The sequence below is a fragment of the Anopheles darlingi genome, chromosome 3 (genome assembly GCF_943734745.1).
Source record: "Anopheles darlingi chromosome 3, idAnoDarlMG_H_01, whole genome shotgun sequence".
Lineage (NCBI taxonomy): Eukaryota > Metazoa > Arthropoda > Insecta > Diptera > Culicidae > Anopheles > Anopheles darlingi.
Window position 1 is genome coordinate 21900573 of NC_064875.1, and position 21422 is coordinate 21921994.

A 21422-nucleotide genomic window follows, 5' to 3' on the forward strand; every position below is an offset into this window, starting at 1 on the left:
ATAGAACTATCAATGGCTTGTTAAAGTTGAATAAATGGTTAGATGTTTTACCAACAACTCTGTGAGCCGTCAATTTCTTCACCTAGCAGTTTAGCAATGAATGTACTGCAGTAAAGGCTTTCGACTTTAGTCCGAAATACACACATTCTGTTTAAACACAGAGCTAACATGTCGCATGTGATGCAAACCATCCTCTGCAATGTACCTTCTTTCTATAAATTTTCCAATAATGTTCCTTCTTTGATCGCACAGAGCATCACTTCCACAGACATCCACTTCCACTTGGTCCTCATTCAGACAGATCAGCAACACTTCCACTATGTTGTAGGTTGCGTTTCATTGCTGATGGATCATTTTTCTGTCTTTCCCTGTCAACGCTTTGTGGCTGCAGAGAGAGGCACACACTGAGACTCCCTACATTGCGAGAGCACGACTCTCGCCTCTCTTACTCCTTTCTCGAACTCGCCACCGTCCTGGTGCGTTGACGGCTGACGTGACGGGGTGGTCGCTGCTGCCACTAGCCAGCTATCTCTCGTGTGCCGCCGTTCGGATCGGATCGTTGCGTGTGTGCACTACTGGCGAACTGGGAAACTTGTTTTGTTAGCTAGCCATCGCGGGACCGCTCTAGGGGCGCCGCGACAGTTAGAATATCAAATGGAGAAATCCCCCATTGCTGTTGGTGTGTGCTCGACGACAAAGTGTGCAGTACGATCGCGATCGCTATACCGGTGGTGTTGTCCCGTCGCAGTGACCTCTGCCTCTAGGCTGAGCCGCTAGCAGCGAGATCATCCGTGATCCGTTGTGAGACCGAAAATAATCTCTTAAAAAGCGGAATCGCTCCCGAGTTTGTCGGTAACCGTGTGGTGCAGCCGTTCAGATATCCGAAGAATAATTCAGTGAAAAACCGAGAAGTGGTTGCTGTGCCGTCTTGTGTGAGATGTACGTTTGATCGACGAGTAGTGAGTGCCTCTCCTCTTGTGCAGCACACAAGTTACCTGTTGATCTGGTTGCCAGACGACGACGTTTAAGAGCAAAAGCAGCGGAGTAGCAGCAACGGCAGCAGCCTGTGTGCTAGAATCAGAAGGAAAAGGTTCGCATTAGTGAGATCTGATGATGAGAAGTGTATCGATCGCTGTTGTTCGCTCAAATGATGGATCACGAGTGCGCGTACGTCGCTGTGTACCGGTTTTGGTTGGTGCGTTGGCAGTTTTTCTTTTTGTGGCCAGGGCCGGTACAGTGAAGCAAAATTGATCAACCAGTGCGTGTACTCTGCGGAAGGGGTACGCGTGCGCACTGCCACCAACACACACACTCACACACGTACAGACACCTGTCGTGCTCGAGATCATCTCTCTTGCTACTTCCCGTACGTGTAGCCCGTATGTGTTTTTTGGTGGTCCCTCTTGAAAATCGTTCATCATCATCATCATCATCATCCCCATGATCACCATCATCTTCATTAGAATATCCATCCATCCATTCTCCTGCTGTTGTCGTCCTCCCTAGGCAAGTGGGGTGTTCTGTTGCCACCGGTGCTGCTGTTTAACCTGCCGCGTACGTACGGTACACAGAGACACACGCACACGCACCCATCTGTTGTGGGTTCATGGGGAATGGATAGGGTGAATGATTGGAACTGAGGTGCGTGCTGCATCGCTGGCAGTGTAACGTGTTTGTTGATGTGTTTGATGTTGAGGATGCTGCAAAGCCCCAAACTCACTCACAGCATCCGGTTGTGTAAAGAATGGTCGGCGTGTATGTGCGTGTATGTGTAAATATCGGGACCGGGTACCGAGAACAGCTGCGCCACAGCACCAGCAACGGCAGCATCACATCACACAAACGTGGCCACTGGTAGAGAAAGTTCGTTGATCGAGATGATTCATTCTTGGCCACATGGCACCATAGCAAGCGAGCTCGTTCTTCTCCACCCCACAGCATCGTGCGGTCCCTCATTAGCATCTAGAACAAAAGAACAAACTGATTAGAAAGAGAAATTAACAGCTACTTAAGCCATTGGGCATGGACTCCCATCAATGATCACTACTGATCACCACTTATAGGTGATCATATCTTATCGTTGTTGGTGGTGTTGGAGGCACTGCCATTCCAGGCGGCCCAGGTGTGACATTTGTTGATTCTCTCCTTGGTGTGTGCTCTGTTTGCTGAGTGTGTGTGTGTATGAGTCTGAGTTTGAGCTGGAAACATAAATTCTCCCAATGGTGACGGGGCAGCGTATACCGGTGAACGACCGGCGCCGCCGGCCCCATATAGTGGTTGTATAGTGCACGGAGAATAATTAATGAAAACACTCATCACAGACGGTGTACCATACACACACACACACACACACTAACCGTTGAGATGGAGCTCTACACCAACAGAACACATTAATAAAAACGGCAAACGGCCCCGCATGCGATGGATGGCCACAGCAGCAACAACAACAACAACGATCAGTAAAGGAAATGGATTTATTTATTCCTCCCTCATCAGCACCACACCACCAACGGACTGCCGTGGTTGTTGCTGACTGTGCAAACAACGAACGGTGCGGGGCCCGGTCACGGTGCCCCCGGAACACACGCAGAAGAACGAACGATCGAGACGCGCAAAACTGATTGCGAATCGAACAACCGAGCCGGAACCAACGTCGATCGTGCGGAATAATATTTTCTCCATCGTATTATTGTATAAATCGTTTGCGAAACGCGAACCGCATTCGAATGTTCGGGCGGCGAAAGGGGCGGGGAATGGCTTAAGGAAAAACCCCCACCTGCTCCGGGTATATTGAGGCCGTGTAGGCGACTAGCTGAATTCACTAAAAACCGACCGACGACGGACCGGCTCCCCTTCACCACCGGCCAGGAGGAAAGGATACATTTGATGGCGCTAGGCGGTGCGTGTCCGCCGTTTGCTGCTGTTTGCCGCTGTCACAACGGTTCTTGGTGGAAACCGCCTCCGCTTCCTCCTTCTCCTTCCTTCCCAAACAACAACGGTACTGTCGTCGGGTGCGTGGTTTTGGGATGAATTATTTCTCTTTTTTGCTCTCACCTTGGTGCGCTGCTAAATGATAGCCGCCGGAGCATTATGAATTGCAAATCAAACAATCCAATTAGTCAGCGGATGGTGCAGCAGAAAATCTGGGCCCACCTCTCTGGACGATTCTCTCTTCTTCTCGATAATAAATGATCGATAACAGGAGTGGTGTTCATAAAGAACGGGAATTTGATTCCCGGTGAGAACTTGGAACAAGAGGCTGTAGTGTTCTCGTTGACGCAGTGGAAAGCAGACTAGAAAATCGACCAATGGTTACTCTGTTGCTTGTTTCGTTTCTAGAATCATGTGCCAAGGGCAACGTTTGCTTGGATCATGCAGCGATATCTGGCAGGTTTAACTGGCTGGCGTGCTGTGGGAATCTCTGCAACGACGGAGACCACAACAAGGAGAGCAGCATCGGGCATCAACTTATATTGCTTAGTTAGTTAACGCATGCGGCCGTTAACGTCAAATAATCAGCTTAACTGCTTTTGAAGAATGGTGGTAACAGTCCCTCTTTCTCTGCCTTCCGTTCCGTCCTCCTCCCGTACACAAATCTGGAGACATCGTATCCGCCGGAGCGTCGGAGCGTCCATAAATGAGTTGTGCGTGTGAGGGGTTTGTCACCTAATCCACTTGTTCATCACCTTCTTCTTCATGAGCTCTGCTCTGCTGCTGCTGCTGGTGGTGATACGATAATTAACTTTACGGGGGTCATCCCCTCCTAACCTTCGCCGTATCACCGCCGCCAATCACCACGCCGGACCAATTTCGATGTCGGTCGACGGGGTGCATGTTAAAGGTCAACTTGTTGAGCCATAGGAGTTGAGATGGATTTAAAGTGCCAAGAACGAGGAGAAGGTGGAGATGGTGAACGGAGACGGAGGTCCCGTTCTTCGGTGTTGCGCCAGCGGGTGGGGTAGCGCCGGGGAGGTTTATCTTCTTTGGAAAGTTTCAATTAAAAACTTTTACTCTCTTCAATCTGTGTCTCTTGCTCGTCGTCGTCGTCACCCCATGGGGAAGAAGGAGTGATGCTGTTACCATCTTGGACGCGTATCTTAGAACATGCTGCTTGTTGTGCCAAAGTTTGTAACTCCCGTCGCACTCTCCGGCAGTGGCCAGAAAAGTCGATCCACAAGATGAGCTAGCTGATCATTGTTTATGTTTTTCAGTTGTGTCATCGCACACAATCTGCACCATCTGCCGGAGCATCGGTAAGGTCGGCACTACGTAATCAAGGTATTCGCGAAACATAATTCCCCGGTCACGCCATTAGGTGGCGCGATGCTGATGGTGTTCCGATGTTCAAAATGGTGATTTCCGCGTCCTCTCATCGCTTTATGTCCGATCGCTCGCAGATTGTTACATAAAATTTAGTCGATATTAAATAATACCTATCGCAGAAATGGTATCGTTTGGAGAGAAAAAAAATGATTATACGAACACACAAGGATGGGAAGGGGGGGTTAAATGCTAATGCCACCCGGTTGATCGCGGCTGAAGTGTGCCAAATGTGTCCGGCTATCAGACCTCCAACGGACGGGGTGTCATCATGGTGCTGCTAAAGTACGATGTTGATGTAACTGGTTTGCCTAGGCACTGGTGTCGGGTGTGTGTGTATATGTGTGCAGCTGAAGCTGGACAAATTAATTATTCAACGATACCGAAAATGTCACCGACGCGGCGATGTGCAGCGCCGCGGGGAAGAAAGGGGTTTCTATCGTCCGGTATCGCTAGCGCAGTATGTTCCGGTTCCGGGGATTTCGTTGCTGTGCCTTCTCCTAACCTTTCCTCATCGTTTTCTTCTCCTCTTACATCCATTTCAAGGAAGAGGCGCAGTTTATAAATGGATACCATACAGAAACACTTGGCATCCCTTCGTAGTGGCGTACTCTGGTACTAATTCATATTTATGCTCTCGATTTTACAACACGAACCCCACCACTGTCATGACCCATTTTCCACGTGTGATACGACCGCGTAACGGCCCTCGTAACCTCGGGATGATAGCACCGCGGCATCTATCGGGACTATCGCGATGCATAATTGATTGACTTTTATCGGTGAGAAAATGATTTATCATAAATCACCTCCCCATATCGTGCGATGCGATTGCGATGCGGTACCTACCGGCAAACACCAAGCGCTCGGTGGTTCGGTTTTGACCGTGCCCCGTCCAAACATCCAGGTGACAAACTGGGTCATACGCTTCGTAGGTTTTTGCTCGCTCGTCCGTGCCCTTCCGTGCAGATGGGGCGCTTTTTTTCGGGTTAGCAAGAGATAGAGAGGGAGAGAGAGAGCGTGCAACCATTTGCAGCCAGACTACAGACCACTTTATCCCAATGGAATGGTCCCCAAAAACCGTTCTCTCCTCCCTAGGCGTTGATCTCCTTCCCCTCGTAGCTGCTCTGCTAGACGCAACCTTAATTCTTATGCTGCAGCAGCTCTGGCGTATGCAATGATTATGAGTTTTATGAATATTTCACCACCATTTGCCCACGGCTAAACCGAGGGACAAGCGGCGATGGGGGACACACCCCCCGGGTGTACGGTTTTGCTTGCGGTTCATCAAACATTCAGCGCTTTGCCAGGCAAGCCGGAAGACGAGGGGGACAAACTGTCAAATCTCGGATCGAAAGCTGTAAAACCTTCTAGGAAACAATTCTAGTCCGTAACAGCGACATTACCGCCGATTGGTCACCTGACCGCCGATCCGGGGACCGGGGCAGATGTTTCATTTAATTTGTCATTCTCCTTGCTGCCGGACCGAGAGGGGGAGGGGAGCCGAATAAGTAATCAAATTAAGAAGATGAATATCGATCTGATGGTGGTCCGCTTTTTCCTTCTCCCCGTTCGCGCCATGATGATGGCGCTTTGGCATTACCATTAAACGGTCAAACCACCACGCCATGGGTCGCGGTAAGGAGGCACTGTCCTTGGCCCGTGAACTCTGTTGGTCACCTTCTGCTTGCTGGCTTGGCTGGTCGGCTGGTTGTGTCGCGCTAGCTGAGCGACACGCAGAGCAGTGCGGGTTTATGATTGGAAAATGGTTTCGGGAGAGCGAGAGAGGTCAGCAGCATAAATCACGGGCTTATACAACGCCACCGCCGGCTGATGCCGGCTACCGTTATGACCTTTTTGGTCACTAATGCGAATGTTCCGAGTATCGTGGACAACGTTGGTTCGCGAACCTTTAATTCCTTCGTTTTTTTTTCGTTCGTTCCTTCGACTAGGGAGCTGAAAAACGAATGTCCGAAAGCACGATCTGCTCGATGAACGTTCTACATGAAGGGTACTGGAAAGGTCATCCAGAATCGTAACGTATCGCAGTACTCCTGAGTACTGCTGTTCTATCCTTCACTCGAACGGTCCGATTGTTTTATTGGAAAACCGCTCCTGAAGCAGCAGAAGAGAGGACGACATCGTTACAAGCGTCTAGTGGTTGTGCTCTGTGAAGTGGAAATTTATTTCCCTTTTCAAGATGTCGATTCCGTTCCGTTCCGTTCGTCCGTCCGTCAGCTACCGCGTTCCGTGGGCTCTGCTCTCATTGTGGTCCACAGAAGACAGCAAAAATAATATCGAGAGAAATATAAATATGAAAAAAAACCCCATCCCGCCCATCCCACCCCGCCATATAAATGCAGGTCACTGGCAATGGAAAATGTGAACGCAAGACGCGCTTTCACCACGCAAACGCGCGTATAATTGTGTTGATGTTGTAGATGTCGGAATAGGACGCGGCCAGGGGGAAATTATTTTCCATTTTTTGTATTTTCCACCAACACCAAGACCCCAGCAAGACGATGAAGGGAGAGGAAGTAGGGGGGGGGGGACCTTCACTCACTCACAGGGCATTTGGGGCTCATCATTCGCAACGATGAGGTGGTGGCGGTGCGGCTTATGGCTTATAGAGAGGAGCAACACGCCGCCGCCTGGTCGTCGGGTCTGGTCTGTACGGATCTTGGTGGTGGATGGGAATTAGAACATGAGAATTGTCTTGCCCGCCCGGGTTGGCTCACCGAACGAACTGCGGCGGTGGGCGACCATTGTTTGGCTGGTGGTGGTTGAACCATTTTTGTTTTTGCTGCCATTCCGGCGCTGCAACGTACAATTTGCTGTCCTATGGCCCTATGGCACGCTGCTTCGCGGCTCGCCGTTTGCCGTTGGCTGCAGTGAGAGCGCATTGGTGGTGGTGATGATGGTGGTTGTTGTTTAATCCATCGTAAAAGAAATGGATTTGGTTCAGAGCAGGCAGCTCGGTCTAGGTAATGGGTTTGGGGACGGGGAGAGAAATTGGAACACGGATCGTCCTCAAATCGGAGTCCCTCCCTCGCCCTCCTGATCGAACGCCGAGGAGAATGTATGAATGGTGTGTGCGTGTATGTGGAACTGCTCCTAGTGCTGCGGCATCCCCCCCTGTCACAATCGATCTGCCAGGGTCTCCCGATACCTTATATCTGTGTGTGAAACATCATCACCATCCAACGATACTGTATCACGTGCGCCCTGAAGGGGGAGGGAGTTGGTTGATTGTGAAACGCACTAGCAAACCACCACTTAGCGCGAACGACGTCGTCGTCGTCGTCGATGTCGTCGATTGTTACACTGGAAAACGCCCCACTAACGGATCTCCTCCTCGGGCCTGGTGTCGTGCTGGTTAGCTGCTATAGTTCACATCGCGCACCACCAATCGCAGAAAGTAGAGTCTCACCTTTCAGTCGTCTGTTCGGGAGAGGTAGTGTATGCTGTTGCTTTTATGATTTTTATTGGCGCGCTAATGAGATGGATAAATGTTTTGCCATCGCAATGGCTCGAAAGATCAGATGTCACTTTACGTAAGCACTGACGATTCGCGCGAACTCGACTCACGATCGTACGCTTAAGCTTTCTGTGGCGCTGCTGTGACGAGGATTATTTGTGGGGGATTGGGATTTAATACCGATTCCCGTTTTAGTATGTCATTTGTGTGAGAACGATCGTAGCACACTTGCAGCGTGCCCGGCTATGAGCTGATAGGTAAGAGGTTCAAATCCTTCCTGAATTAGTCAAAACACACGCGCCTTTTCTTCGATGCTGGATGGATACCGTTGACTAAGCAATTACTCGAGTGAGCAAAATGTCCAAATTACGAGTCGAAAATGCCAGATCTAATTTGTGTGTACGCGCCTTGAAAAATAGTATACCAGGCGGAAGCATTCTCGCGCCGCGAGATCAGCCCGTCGTAAAGAAAAACCCTCCAACCCTTTGTGTATACTCCTCCCAAACCAATTGATGGCGCGATTGCTGTGTGTTGCCTCATTTGGCCTCTCGCCGTTTGTAATAAGGGGGTAAACCAATTTGTTGTCGTTCGCCCCCTTTTTTCTCTCTCTCATTAAGCGCAGCCTCCTTCAATGCGCTCGCTACAACTACACCACAGAAGCGCCCCGGCACATTACACCCCGCAGCACCGTCGTCGTCGTCGTCGCGGTCGATGTGGCGGGCAATTCATAATTTCAATGTCATTTGCGTTCTCTAAACAAGATACACAGTGCGGGACAAACCAATACCATCTTTTCTCGCCTCCCAGCCTGCTTAGCTCTTGAGCCACCGCGCAACCCTCGCTGCTTCACAAAACAATTACGCTTTCGCGGTCGCCAGTCCGTGGCCCCCAAAATGATGATGGCCATTAGCCACTAGTGAGCGCGGGAGAAGGGTGGTGTTTGAACGAGACACGAGTCGTTGTTGTGTCGCTTGTGAGCGGCCGCCCCTGGACCGGACCGGAGAGGTGTTTAACCCAGTTAGCTCTAACCCCCGGGACTTGTAAATGCCAAACGTCAACAATCGGCATCAGCAAGAAACGCCGCTCTGTGTGTGTGTGTTTGGCTGGAGTGCCGCAACGGCGCATCGCGTCGACTCGCACTGGATTGGTTTACTGCTCGCGTCAGTACCTCAGTGTAATGTGAAGCTCTTCAAGAATCGAATCACCCAGAAGTGGTGCCGGCCCTCCGGCGAGTGGATGATGTTGTAGCACCGAAGTGTAAGGGGTCAGAGAGGGGAAGGGCAAGAGAGCGCGCGGCAGCAGTACCGTTTGAGGTAACAGTAGTTTTTCGTTAATCAGCCTCATCTTGCATCTTGAAAAACCGTCCGGATCCAACTAGGAAATGCTGCTTCACAAATTAGATCGATCGGATCGAGATGGTGGCCTGTCTCGAGATTTCGCTCGCAAATGCTCTGGTGCCCCTCACTCACAAGCAAAGCCACCCAAATCCCATTTGTCAGCCAGCGCAGGCCGGCAATCGAAAGACCCCGTTGTTTGGAGTTCAAATTTTGTGCGATAATTCGCCCCACGGCGGTTTGGCGGTCCCAGCAGCAGCAGCAACAGCATCAGCAGCAACCGGGCAGCGCAGCGTTGGCGAATATCGACGCGATCATCACCGCGATCACCGCGACTTCCGACCAAACCTGAATTGTGCGCGAACTTGAAATGGTTTTGGTTCGGCTGCGAAAGCCGCGATTGTGTGTGTGTGTGTGTGTGTACGGGGTACGGACGGATGGACGACGTTTACTGCTTTGCGTTGCGCCCGCTACAGACAACAACAGGAAAACCGGTTTTCTCCGACTTCCACGGTGTCTCGTCTCCTCCACGAGAGGTGAAACACCGACTTGTGTCCGAGTAGCTGCACCCCACACCCCAGGAGTGGCAGACAACTCCCCCCGCGTTTTGACCAGACGCAGACACACGGCAGCACGTTTAATAAAGGGTGGCGCCTGGTTTCTAACGAAAATTTATAAATGGTGTTCCCTCTGGCAATTGGGAAGTTTGGCATAACCCCGAGAGAGAGAGGGAGCAACATCTCGATGGGGCTCGCTGGTCACAACAAGGAGAAGGCTTAAAATACTCCTAAATCATCGCAAACCATAACGCTTCCAGGCTAGTGTCCATTGCAGTGAGAGGGTAACCGATCTTTAGCCGAAGTTCTGACTGCTGCAAAAGGAATGCATGTTGCAGCATAATGTAGATGGAGCCTCTTCTTTGAAGAAGAATGTGAAGAACCGATTCGAAAAATGCTGTCCAGTGGTCGTTTGCTCAACTCTCTTATAACATCGCGCTCGATTTTTCACTTAACCATTGCCGGCCATCGGCTGGGCCGGCCCTCCTGAGAGGACTGGTTTTTGTTCCGGCTTTTCGGAGGTTCCATCAATCATTTGCTGAATAAATCGTTTCTTGGTAAACACCGGGACCAGGTAACCGTCAAGCCCGCGCAGACCAGCATCTCACGAAACGAAGCTCCTGAGGGCTGCCCGGTTAAGTCAGCAAAGATTGAAATGGTTTTGTGGCGTGCGGTTAGTTGTGTGGGGAAACCCCCAGGAACAGGTACACCTGGAAGAAGAAGATCCACATGATGTGGGATGCGGATCTGTTCTCAACGGCATCGGCGATTCAGAATGTATGTGGGATTCAAATGAGTGGGGGGGGGGCATCATGCTGAGCCGGGAAATCCATGTCACTCTATCATACATACGCTGATTTCTTGACGCTCCACTTCCCAGGGTCCAAACAGCCACCAAAAAGGTCAGATAGACTTAGTCGTCTGTCAGTCGGTGGATAGCTGTAAGCCACGAGCAACGCACCACATGAGCAGCTTTACGCAACGGACATGATCACGGATTTTTTTTTGTGTGTGTAGCAATAATGCCCATACCAATGCTGGTGGCGCCCGCTTGAAAGAAAGGTGGCTGCTCTCTCACCGGGGATAGTCCGAAGCGCTTAATTACCGCATCATATGGCTCCATCCGAGTCAGCGCGAGTCTCTAGCGGCCCCGGTACGTAAAACGAATGCGTTAATGAATGCGAAATAGGAAAGAAAAGTCTGCCAGCAACTAATTAATTACGTGAAGTTGGAGGAGTTTTCGCGAGTCACTACGGCGAAGGATCCTCCGGGGCTCCGGGTGTGTGACGCGAGAGCATTACGTGAATTCCGTATGCTCCGTTCGGCGGCGGCGGCAAGGTCGATTCTCTTGTCTGCTCCAACGGCCATCCGATGATGGACTAACCTTGGATGAACACTGCTACAAAATTACCTTCGCCTAGTGATTACATCTAATGCTCTTCAATGCCATTAAGGCATCAATGGACAATTGTTTAATTAATGGTCAGACGTCAGAGCGCGGAGCGCGCACACTAGAAGAAGGCGAGGAAACCTCTTCGCGTAACATCGCTTGTACCGGGCTGACATTAACAAATGAACCTGAGAGCCGCTGAGCGGCGCAGTGCGCAGTATATATGCTCCCCATGCTCCAAATTGTGGTACCGAGATTCACTTTCAATCTCCACAGAAGAAGTGATTGCAGATCGCGCACCTAGCAGAAGGTGAACCACCACCACCACCACCAGCACAGCGACTGATAGCGAGTCGTGATCACGAAAAAAGGTCCGTACGAAACCCCGCCGTCTTGGAGGATTTTGATTTGTGGGAGAAGATACGATCGTGACGCGCAGATCACCGCCTCAAGAAGGGGCGCAACGGTCGTTGCAAACGGCGCAAGGGACCAGCTTCGACAGTAATTGGATCTTTCTGTATCGTCGAACGGCAGCAACAGCAGCAGCAGCTCGGGCTCGATCTACCGTAGTGGCCAATTCCAATAATTCGTGCCCCGTGATCCGGCAGCTCACACGCAAAGTTCCCTGAATGGAGATGATCGGGATACGGCTCAGAGACGGTCACGGGCTTACGAAAAAGAAAAAGAGACAGAGCCCTCGACCCATCAAGGGGGAGAGTAGTGCACACGGTCGTGCAACTTACAATGTGGTTTGTTGTTGATGCCGCATGCTGTGTTTCTGTTCATTCTTTCGTCTTCCAGACCAGATCTGATGCTGTTGCTCCGCTAAAGACGTCGCGAACGTCCATTGTCCGTCCAGACCGCGGCAACGTTTCCCTTTCGCAATCGATCGAGCGAATGGCGATGCAGCAGTGCTACTACTACCGCTACCACAAGATCCACGCGCGAGCTGCTAGCGCACACTCATGGTGCAGAACAATTAATCAGCGTCCAGCAGCAGCAGCCGCCCCCTTGTTTGGAGCTTCTCCTCTCTTGGGCCTTAAGACGTAACAGAGTCGTCGCAACGTCGACGAAGCTACTTCCTTGTGGCTTGTGTCTTGACGCGTTGCCCAGGTGATCTCAGGAGGAATGGATGGCATTGTAATCGACGATCGTCTTGTCAATCTGCGCCGTTAATGTATGGCCGCTGCACCACACACACACACACGGAAGACAGGCGTGCCTCGTGCCACTGATGCACCTAGTAGAGAGAGAGATACCGAGGGTGGGTTCGGTTTCGCTCTCCATGGCAACGATGTTTCGGTTGCAGCAAGCGAGTGGTTGTAGATTGTTGTATCCTGACCTAACCAGTCGTCCATATAGCAGTAGGCCTGCTGCACTTCTTTGTTGAGTCTCGCTAGCAACTCTGTGGGGACGTTACAGTAGACTAGCAACCAGTCTACCAGTGCCAGTTCCAGTTACAGCACACACACCACTCCCCGCCCCCCCCCCCCCCTCCTGTATGTTGCCGGTTGCGCTGGTCATCTGGCAGAGTTACTCTTACTTTTACCTTCGCTCGGGAGACGGTTTGAGACGATTTTGCAAACGATGCCTTGGGGGCGGCTGTTTCGACCGTCGTCCACTGGACCACTGAACCTGGACCCGGGGGGGGGGGGGGGGGGGGGGACCAACATCCCATAACGGGCGTACACCACCATCACCACCAGCCCGCATAAGGAAAAGCTTTGAGTGTCGAGTCGATTTCGATTCGCTTTTCGCAAATGACTTCCTACTCGATTAAATTGTGTCTGCATTAAGCGATGTTTTTTATGTCCTTTAAGGTGGCCTTTTCTTGGTGGAAACTGATCGCTCGGTTGGTTGGTTGCTCGTCGGTACACAACTACACACACACACAGACACCAAGGAACTAGCACCAGCTGCACTCCTCATCATCTTCTCGCCAATCTTGAGCATCGAGCTTTATGGGAAGTTAATTTCATAATAACGACCGTCGACTCACGGACGGGGGGTCCGTTTCCCCGTTTTTGTTTTTTTGCTTCACTGTCGAAATCCGATCGAGCGAGGGCTGATCAGCTGTGTCGAGCAGCTGGGCCGAACGGAAACGATCGCTTCGCTGCGATTCGTTTCACCTCACCACCCATCACCGCTGGAAGGAAGAACGCCGCCCGGTCGAGAATTTACGATTTGCTCCAGCGAAGGCCAACCCTGTAGCATAGCCGCGTGTTCTCGGTGTTGAAGGTGCGGGGGAGGAGGAGAAAGGAGAATCGAAAATCGAACCAGGTAGGGCCTTTCGAGCGATTAGCGATGGGGCCGGAATCCGTGCTTGATCGATCATCCGCGATCAGCGCCCATCACAATAACCGCAATCCGTGGGGACCAGGGTTAGGAGGTGGTTGGTGGTGTGGTCATAATCGCGTTGCGTCGGAACGGAACGATCAGGAGAGGAAGGCCGCGGTGGTCAAATCCGGTACCCCCCGGTGCGCTATGTCCGGTACAGTACGGTAAGTGCGTACCTCCAGAGCCTTCTGCGATTGCTTTTGCTGCCGCTAGAATACTGACGCTCGATGGATGGATTATTGGAAAAACGTGCCTTTTGCATGGAACGAATTGACGAATTTTGCTTTGCTCCAACCATGACCACGAGAGACCAGAGTACCGTTTTTGGTGGGAGAGGGGGGGGGGGGGGTAGACCAACGCTTTGAACTAGATGATCTGCACGAGTGGAGTCTGAAGATGAATTCGTTTCGCTGATCGTTTACGCCTCACGCGCTCGCGCGCCCGCGCAATATTCCTCGATGATGTCAGCTGCCGTGACTAGAGAGAGAGAGAGTGTGTGGAAGGCCAACGGTATTGGTGGCCAACCAGCCAAATATTGACCCACTCCACCATCACCACCATGCCGGTTTCTGGAACAGCATGCTGTTTAGCATAAAATCGGGCTCAAGCGTTATGGTAACGACGGTGACGGACGACTACGACGATGCCCTAGAGGTTTCAGTTTTGACACATTGTGGCGAGTGTTGTTTGCCCAACCCGAGGGCGCGCGCGCGTCACAACCCCAAACCAAATCAAACAGTGCAATCGCCGATAATAATCAGTGTGGCGTGTATTTTGCTGGCGTTTTTCTTTTTCTTTTTCGGGGCGGTTTGGTTTTCCTTCCCCCATTCGGTTCGCTTCCGTAAATCGGACACAAATAGCGTCTGGCAACTTGGTGGTGCTGATCATGCCTTCTGTGTCTGTATTGAACCGCTGCGCCACATGCAGAGAGCAGATCGAAAAGATGTGGAGAAAACAGTTTTACCAATTTGTGAAATGATGTTGCCTGGGAGTCCGGGCGTACATATCGCCCTCTTGGCCAGCTTAACGGAGAAATAGTTTGAGGCAATATTTGAGAAGGTGTTGAAATGTTTGCTCGGATATTTCACTATCGGCGCATGAAAGATCTTGACTTTGGGGCTTAGAGCTTTGCGCAAGATTGCACATGACCCTACAAAAAAAAAACTATTGGATCATAATCTCAAGATAGTGGCAGTACAGCAAGTCAAATACAATCCTTTGTCGGTTCCAGTCATTGTCCCCTCGCCGAGCAGTGACGTAAAACGCGGAAAACAACCTCCTGCGGGGAGAGTACTGACCACCGTGTGCTACGAACGAATTGTCTCGTATTTCGTTTCCAAGTTCTCGCTCCTCCCTTGTTCTCCACTCTCCGTCGAGTGGTGCGATCGTGGAAGTGGCTGACATCGATAGCCTTGTCCAAGGTGTCGCCCGATTGTTTCCTTTTTCCATTGTTTTACGAGCCGTTCTTGAAGATCGGTCTGCTGCTGCTGCTGCTGCTACAGGTGTGCACTCATGCAAACCGGCGACTGTACCGTCCGGCGACGTCAAACAAAACAGGAGGAACCATCGCGCCATAGATCTCAACTCTGGAGGGAGGAGATGGCCGGGCGGGCCACCCCATAAACCACAACCACATCGCGGTCGTCTGCAGACGCACGATTTCTCATATTTCATTTCGGACCATTTCGATCCGCGATTATAACAATAGACTGCGACCGCGAGCCGAACGGGGTCTTATCTTACGCAAAGTGGCCCGAGAGACCGAGTGGTGGTGGCGTGTGAGTTTTGGGGCAGTATATTCTATATGGTCTCTCTCCGTCTAAGGCCATACCATCTATTGGCTACCATTATCCGTGATCCGCGACGTTAGACAGATCTCCGATTTCGTGCACCATTCACAAAGGTTCTCCATTGTTTTCGGAGGGCCATCATCGCGAGAGGATTAACAGTGCTGCTGTTCCACTCTTCGCTGGTTGGTGACTGTTTGCTACTTCGTGTTGACAGATCGTGTTGAAAGATTACATACGAAAGGAACACTGCCCCTGGGGGCAGATTAATTTTCGATCATTGTTGCACGGAGGTCACCCCGAGGTGCTTTCGGTGGCAACTGGGACGCTTGTTTTTGTCAAAGTGCGTGATCTCATCGAGATTAGGACTTTTTTTAATGTCACCATTGTTTAGAGTTTAATAATACTATCATGCCTAAGTATACTACTTGGTCTTGGTACGAAATTTTTTCTCAAAACATAGTAAATGATCCGCGCAATATTCAGACATGACGTGGACTCGACAGTTCTCGTTGACAGTTGCAAAAGTCACGCGAGAAAACAGATTAAAAATGTCTCAAGGCTCAATGTCTTGCGGGCTGTTATGCAACCGAATCGTGCGCTTATCTGTGTAGTGAAAGGGAAATGACGGGTAAAAAGAATAAACGAAAAGAGAGCCGAGCGAACCATCACGCTCCTCGACCAGTTCTGGCCAGATTCAAGGGAATTACTTATTTTTTCTTGTTTTGAAAAATGAAACATCTAAACCCAAAGTCCATGGCCTGGCAGGCCTTACGTTTGTCCTTTACGTTTGACGTCTGGAAAGTGTCTCGAGACACACTCCTTCGCTCTCGTGATCTCGTTTCGTGATCTATCTCGAACGTGAAAGACCTAAGATTCACGTATTCACAGTTGGAGTTACGTCCTCGGGACGCGATCGTGACCAGAGGGTTTTCCCGCAGTACTCTAGTACTGTGAAAGTGAAATGTCAATGTTGATCAGCTTTAGTGTGGCGCTTCGCGTAGATGCTGCGATCAATCCACTCCGCCGGGTATACACACACCCGGTACGTGCGATCACGCATCACGAGTGAGAGTGAAACTTATCACTTTCTGGCAGCACACTCATCCTATCACACCCTCGCTATAGATCGTGTCATATCCAAAAACCTCGCCTCATACGTGAGCAGTAAAAACGGAGAAAAACGGAGAAAAACGGAGTTGCGTGCATAACATTAAATGCACAATGACTCGAACGCATTGTGTGGTGCTTTGAATCGCGAACGCGATCGCGCAATACGCCGCAATACGGAGGCACCGCCACGAGAAGAAAATATCTTCGATCATCTCAGCATTCATTCAATGTAAATGTTGTTGCCCCCTCGACGAGAGCGTTTTAGTGTGGCCGAATGTTTATGGCACCATTATCAACACACGAGTCAAACACCCTCCCTCCCTTCCCCTCTGTTATTTTGGTGGCGCGTGTGTAGTACGTGTTGTTATTGTTTTCACGGCGCAATCGAGACTCTAGTGTAATCCAGTTAACCCGCCGGAGACGCTTGTTCCGGATGATCCGGCATCGTAGGCAGTAGATGACTGGACGATAAGAGGAAACCACCACCCCGTTCGTCGGACGGACCCGGTAGATGATGAAATGGAGAAAAAAAAACGTTTGTTTTTCCACTTTCAATCGACGATCGCTTTTCTTTGCTAATGTTGGCGGCGGATGGTGTAGGGCGTGAGTATCGATCGTTTCCTGCTGCGGCGTGACTGTTGCATTGTTGTTGCTGAACTTGCATTTTCGGACTAGTCTCTCATATCCGGCTCTAGACCACCCCACTCACTGGAATCGGAAAAGTGCGCCCGGTTCGGTCTCACTAGGGATCGAAATCGAACGTATCCAAGCTAGTGATAGAGAGACAAACAGATACAAAAGACGGGAACTGTGAAAATATAGTGAAAACTCAGTGTGATCCATCACGGCGAACACAGCAATCTGTCACTTTTTGTTTTAGTACGGTTTCAGTTTTTTTTCTTCACAGCGTGTAGAGTTTTCAAATTTTCCTTTTTCCATCAAAAATTTCTCTCCCACATCATCATCATCATCTAGCGCTCGAGCGTGTGTGTTTTCAACGTGAGTGATCGCAGCGGATCGATCGAAAATCCGGGTGAAAGTGCTGTCAGAAGCCGCGACGGCGACCGAGAAGAAAAGAAAGAAAGAAAGTAAATCAAAAATTTTCCAAGCGTGTGTGTGTATGTGTGTATCGGTGGTGAGAGTAGTGTACCGTGTGGTGAAATGAGGTGGAAATTTGTTTATCCTCCGCCTGCTGTTTTGCCGTTCTTCGTCGTACCCCGTCATCTCCGCTGAAACACGTATCCGGGGTTTTCCAGCATACTTCAATCAGTGCGAAAAGTGCATCAACACGTGGAGTCGCCACGTGTGCGTGTGTGTGTGGCGTGTTGTTTAGCAATTCCCTAGAGTGTGTGCTGTAGGAAGAAGGTTGTCACCCCCGGTTTGCCGGTCGTTATCGTCGTCGTCCTGGTTGGAGTGTGGTACAGGACGACACGATCCTGGAGGATACGCTCTACCGGTTGAGCAAGTTGCGCGAACGTTTGAAGGCGATGCTTCGCTCACCGGCACACCTGATCGGTCACGGCCCAGGACCGGGTGGTGGTGGAGTCATGGGTCTGCACAGTCATGCCTCTTCGCCACCGCATGCCCGGCCGTCCCTGTTCGATTCCTGTCACCGCAAGATTCGGCTCATCGGTGGCGGTCCCGTCGCCTTTCTGGGAGGACTCGTAGCGTAAGTATCGTCGATACAGCGATTACTACTTGAACCAGCGCAGTGATCACGACCGAACCAGAGGAAGAGTGGGAATATGATCAAGTTTCCACGGTGTTGTTGATCCACACAGCACAAACCATGACCCAATAATCGGTTTTAATAGTTTCTACGACAATCGCCCCATTTTCAATGCTTAGCAACCGAGGCGTTGCTCGATTTTCTTCAACATTTTGATTCGCTGGTTCCTCCGCTCGGGGAAAAAAAAACAAAATAAAAACACCAACAGCGAGTGTCTTCCAACCCAGATTTCATCCCCTCCTGCCTGCACGGAGGTGAATTGTCATTTGGCGAAGGCACAGGGCGGCCATTTCACGTTCCCATTTTCCATCGTTCGCTTTCGTGCTTTCGATGCGGTCCACGGTCCGCAAACCAAACAGACGAGCGCGGAGGAGGATGGGTACGGGAGGGGGGACCTTGGCTTACCGCGCGTGACGAACGGAAAAGACGTTCAGTACGCGCGACGGACGGATGGATGCGCGCACAATCGCTACTCCTAGGTTTATATAGAGATGAACCATAACTTACGCCCGTAAGCTCGTTGTATAGCTATAAAAACAGCACCAGCTGCTGCTGGATAGGGGTAGAGGAACTTGCGTTCCGGAACGTTACTCCATCGTGTCGCTTCGGAGAGCCATCTTGTCGTAGTTGTCGCTGCTTTGTGTGGAACCCTTACATATAGAGTGTAGTGGTGTGGTCGCGAGACACTACCACTTTCCACAAAAGCATTAAACACTCTGCAAAGTGTTTCGCAATGATGGCACCATCTATCCGATGGCAAAGTGCCGCCTGCGAACTGCTGAACCTCGCTGGAACACAAAAACTGGTTCTCGATGAGAAACCGGAACTAGGTGAACGATCGCTGAGCTATACGGCTTCAGAGCCTGCTAGTACACTGTGGCGCAGCGCAGAGCGGCAACCGTGTTCTCTTCAAATACAGAGCAACCGATCATAATTACATTCTCTGGAGCATTTGGATGCCACGGACTGTGGTCTTCGAGTTCCTCCTTCGTCGTTCCGGTGGGAAACCTTCAATCGATCGACACAAGATGCGCCCAGGGCTGCGAAGTAGTAAGTTCATCGATGTTTTGCTTGCTTAATCAATTCGTTGCCAATCGCCAGTCGGTTGTTTCGGAATTTTGTAGGAGAAGAATGGAGGGGGGAGCATTATGATGCTCGACTGCCGCGGCACGGATCGTGTACGGTTCCCACGAATCACGGAGTGTTAGCAAAGATAGACGGTTGTACGGAACTAGGGCATTTTCATGAGCCATCCAGTACCCAGGAAATGAATCGAAGACGATTCTATGTTGGAGAACTTTATTTCTCACCGTGTGGAGCAACTACTCAAGAGTCGAAGCAATTAACAGTAAATCGAATAAGCAAAGGAGTAGCCGTTTAGATATAAGATGTTTCAAGATACAATGCATACAATCAACACTCCATTAGCAGATTCAAAGCTAATACAGACAAGAAGCTCCACAATTCAACTATTAGTCGGTCCATTGCATTACTCTAAGGTACCCCGAAGACGCGGGGATCTGCAACAACTATTCGCTAGATTACTGATTGCTTATCGGTTCGGAAACTGCCCAGCCTCTGAACGCAAAAACCAAGAGGTAGGTGAACATCGCGCCGCCCACCAATGCTACACAATGTACGGTGTAAGGCAGTAAGCTCCACAGCCAATTCTGCCTGGTGGCAACCTTCACAACAGCTACGCCGGTTTGTTCCATTTTCTGCACTTGGCTGTTTGTCACGACTGCAGCCTCCACAGGAGTGGCACAGCGGGCAGCTTCCTGAATATACTCGTCAAATGCCGTGCAGTTGCAGCGATCCATTTCGTTTTCACCAGTCTCGGGTAAACGCAACGGACGCACTAGATTTCGCGATGCTAACGGGCTGATGCGTGCCATATCCTTCACAAGGGTAGCCTCGATCTGCTGACGGGCGCTAGCGTTTGTTAGCAGATGTTCCGCCACAAACAACCAAAATCCAATCCTATGCTCCGGACGATTAATGCTCGAGACACAGTATTCGATGTAGAGGTAGCGACTAACGTGACCTACGGCCATGTTCGAGACATCGAATTGGTTAGGGCATGGACGCGGTAGCCGGTAGGAATGAGTCCCTTGAAAAGTGAGACAGCGGTCGGAGTTCTGCACTATCTCTGCTTCACACTGCTTCAGTTGGTACAAGGCAGCGGACTCGTTGCGGCAGTGGATTGTCAGCTCGAGCGTAGCGTCCGTCCCATCCATTCCGCAAACTGCACTCAACCGAAGGCAATCGTAGGGTAGTCCACCGATTCGGAAGATGTTATGGTGACGTACTGAGAAGTACTTCTCTTGAAGCGGCTCGAAAGCCACCGGCACGAGGGACCACCTTTGCGTACTGTTCGGATCAACACCGGCGCAGACGTCTGACATAGAAAGGACCTCATCAAGTGAGAGAACGGTGGAACAGTAGCACGGGCCGTAGTGTTCGAGTGTGCCGATAGACGTCAAAAGATAGCACCAGATCGAAGTCGCCGCCAGGATTCGGGTTATGGGAATGTTCGAAGCCATTACTTCACTTCCTTCTTAGTGGCGATGCAAACTATCACTACGCTTCTCGGAATTCGAAGCCCGGCTATAGAGCTTTTATCGGAGTTGTAGGACATGGTTTCAACAGATCTGTAATCAATCTGTTTAAATATGTAGTTGCTCTGGAAGGAACAGTAAGCGTGCTTCTATTAGCAGCAGTCAAATGCCAAATGAGCCCACGTGTCATTCCGTTCTCATAAGAAATCATTGGTTTGGGACTGGTGATCGTGATATTGGGCCATTAGCAAGCGATAATGGTGACAATTATTATTGTGAAAGATAGAAAGTAGTGTCATTTTCAGTTCAAATGGTTATCACCGGAAAGGTTATACGTCGGGGAAAATATCACACACGATGCAATCTAAATCTTGGCTCATGCTTGGGAGCAAGGAAAAAAACATCTTTCTCTAATACTTAATCTGTTTTTGTATCTTTCCAGGTAAGTGTCTTGCTGGACCGAATGGAGTAATCCGAGGCGTTTGCCTCGTCCAACACGCCCAATGGCTGCACTCTACTTGTATATGCTAAGTACTTCTGGGTTACGATTCCGAATAATTATCCGTTGACGCCGGTTAGTTAGTTAGCTGGTGGTACACAAACTCATGTCGCATTCTAGTACAAGACCACCTTCCATTGCTAACTGTCACGCCCTTCCCGCACGTGTGTGTGCATGTGTGTGCGTGCTATTCTCGAAAACGGGTTACCTGGCTGACCTCGTGCCGCCACGAGTGTCACATGTTCCGCAACCGGTCACACATTATGGATGGAGAGAAATAAAACCAACTCAATGTCCACGCTCCAGGAACCTTCGACACA

The 21422-nt window shown here is 50.5% G+C and overlaps 1 protein-coding gene across 4 annotated transcripts in view; it reads left to right on the forward strand.

Annotated features, from left to right (window-relative positions):
- Positions 1-21422, forward strand: part of LOC125955922 (MOB kinase activator-like 2) — a 93913-nt gene that overhangs the window by 23794 nt on the left and 48697 nt on the right. The window contains exons 1-2 of one of the 4 annotated variants that reach the window (XM_049687259.1): positions 520-1090; positions 17292-17985. The exons of 2 other annotated variants lie outside the window; for them this stretch is intronic. In XM_049687259.1, the coding sequence (XP_049543216.1) occupies positions 17804-17985 (182 nt within the window). In that variant the 5' untranslated portion in view covers positions 520-1090; positions 17292-17803. Of the gene's footprint in view, positions 1-519; positions 1091-17291; positions 17986-21422 lie in introns of those variants that run through there. One more of the 4 variants, XM_049687260.1, reaches the window with a different exon arrangement.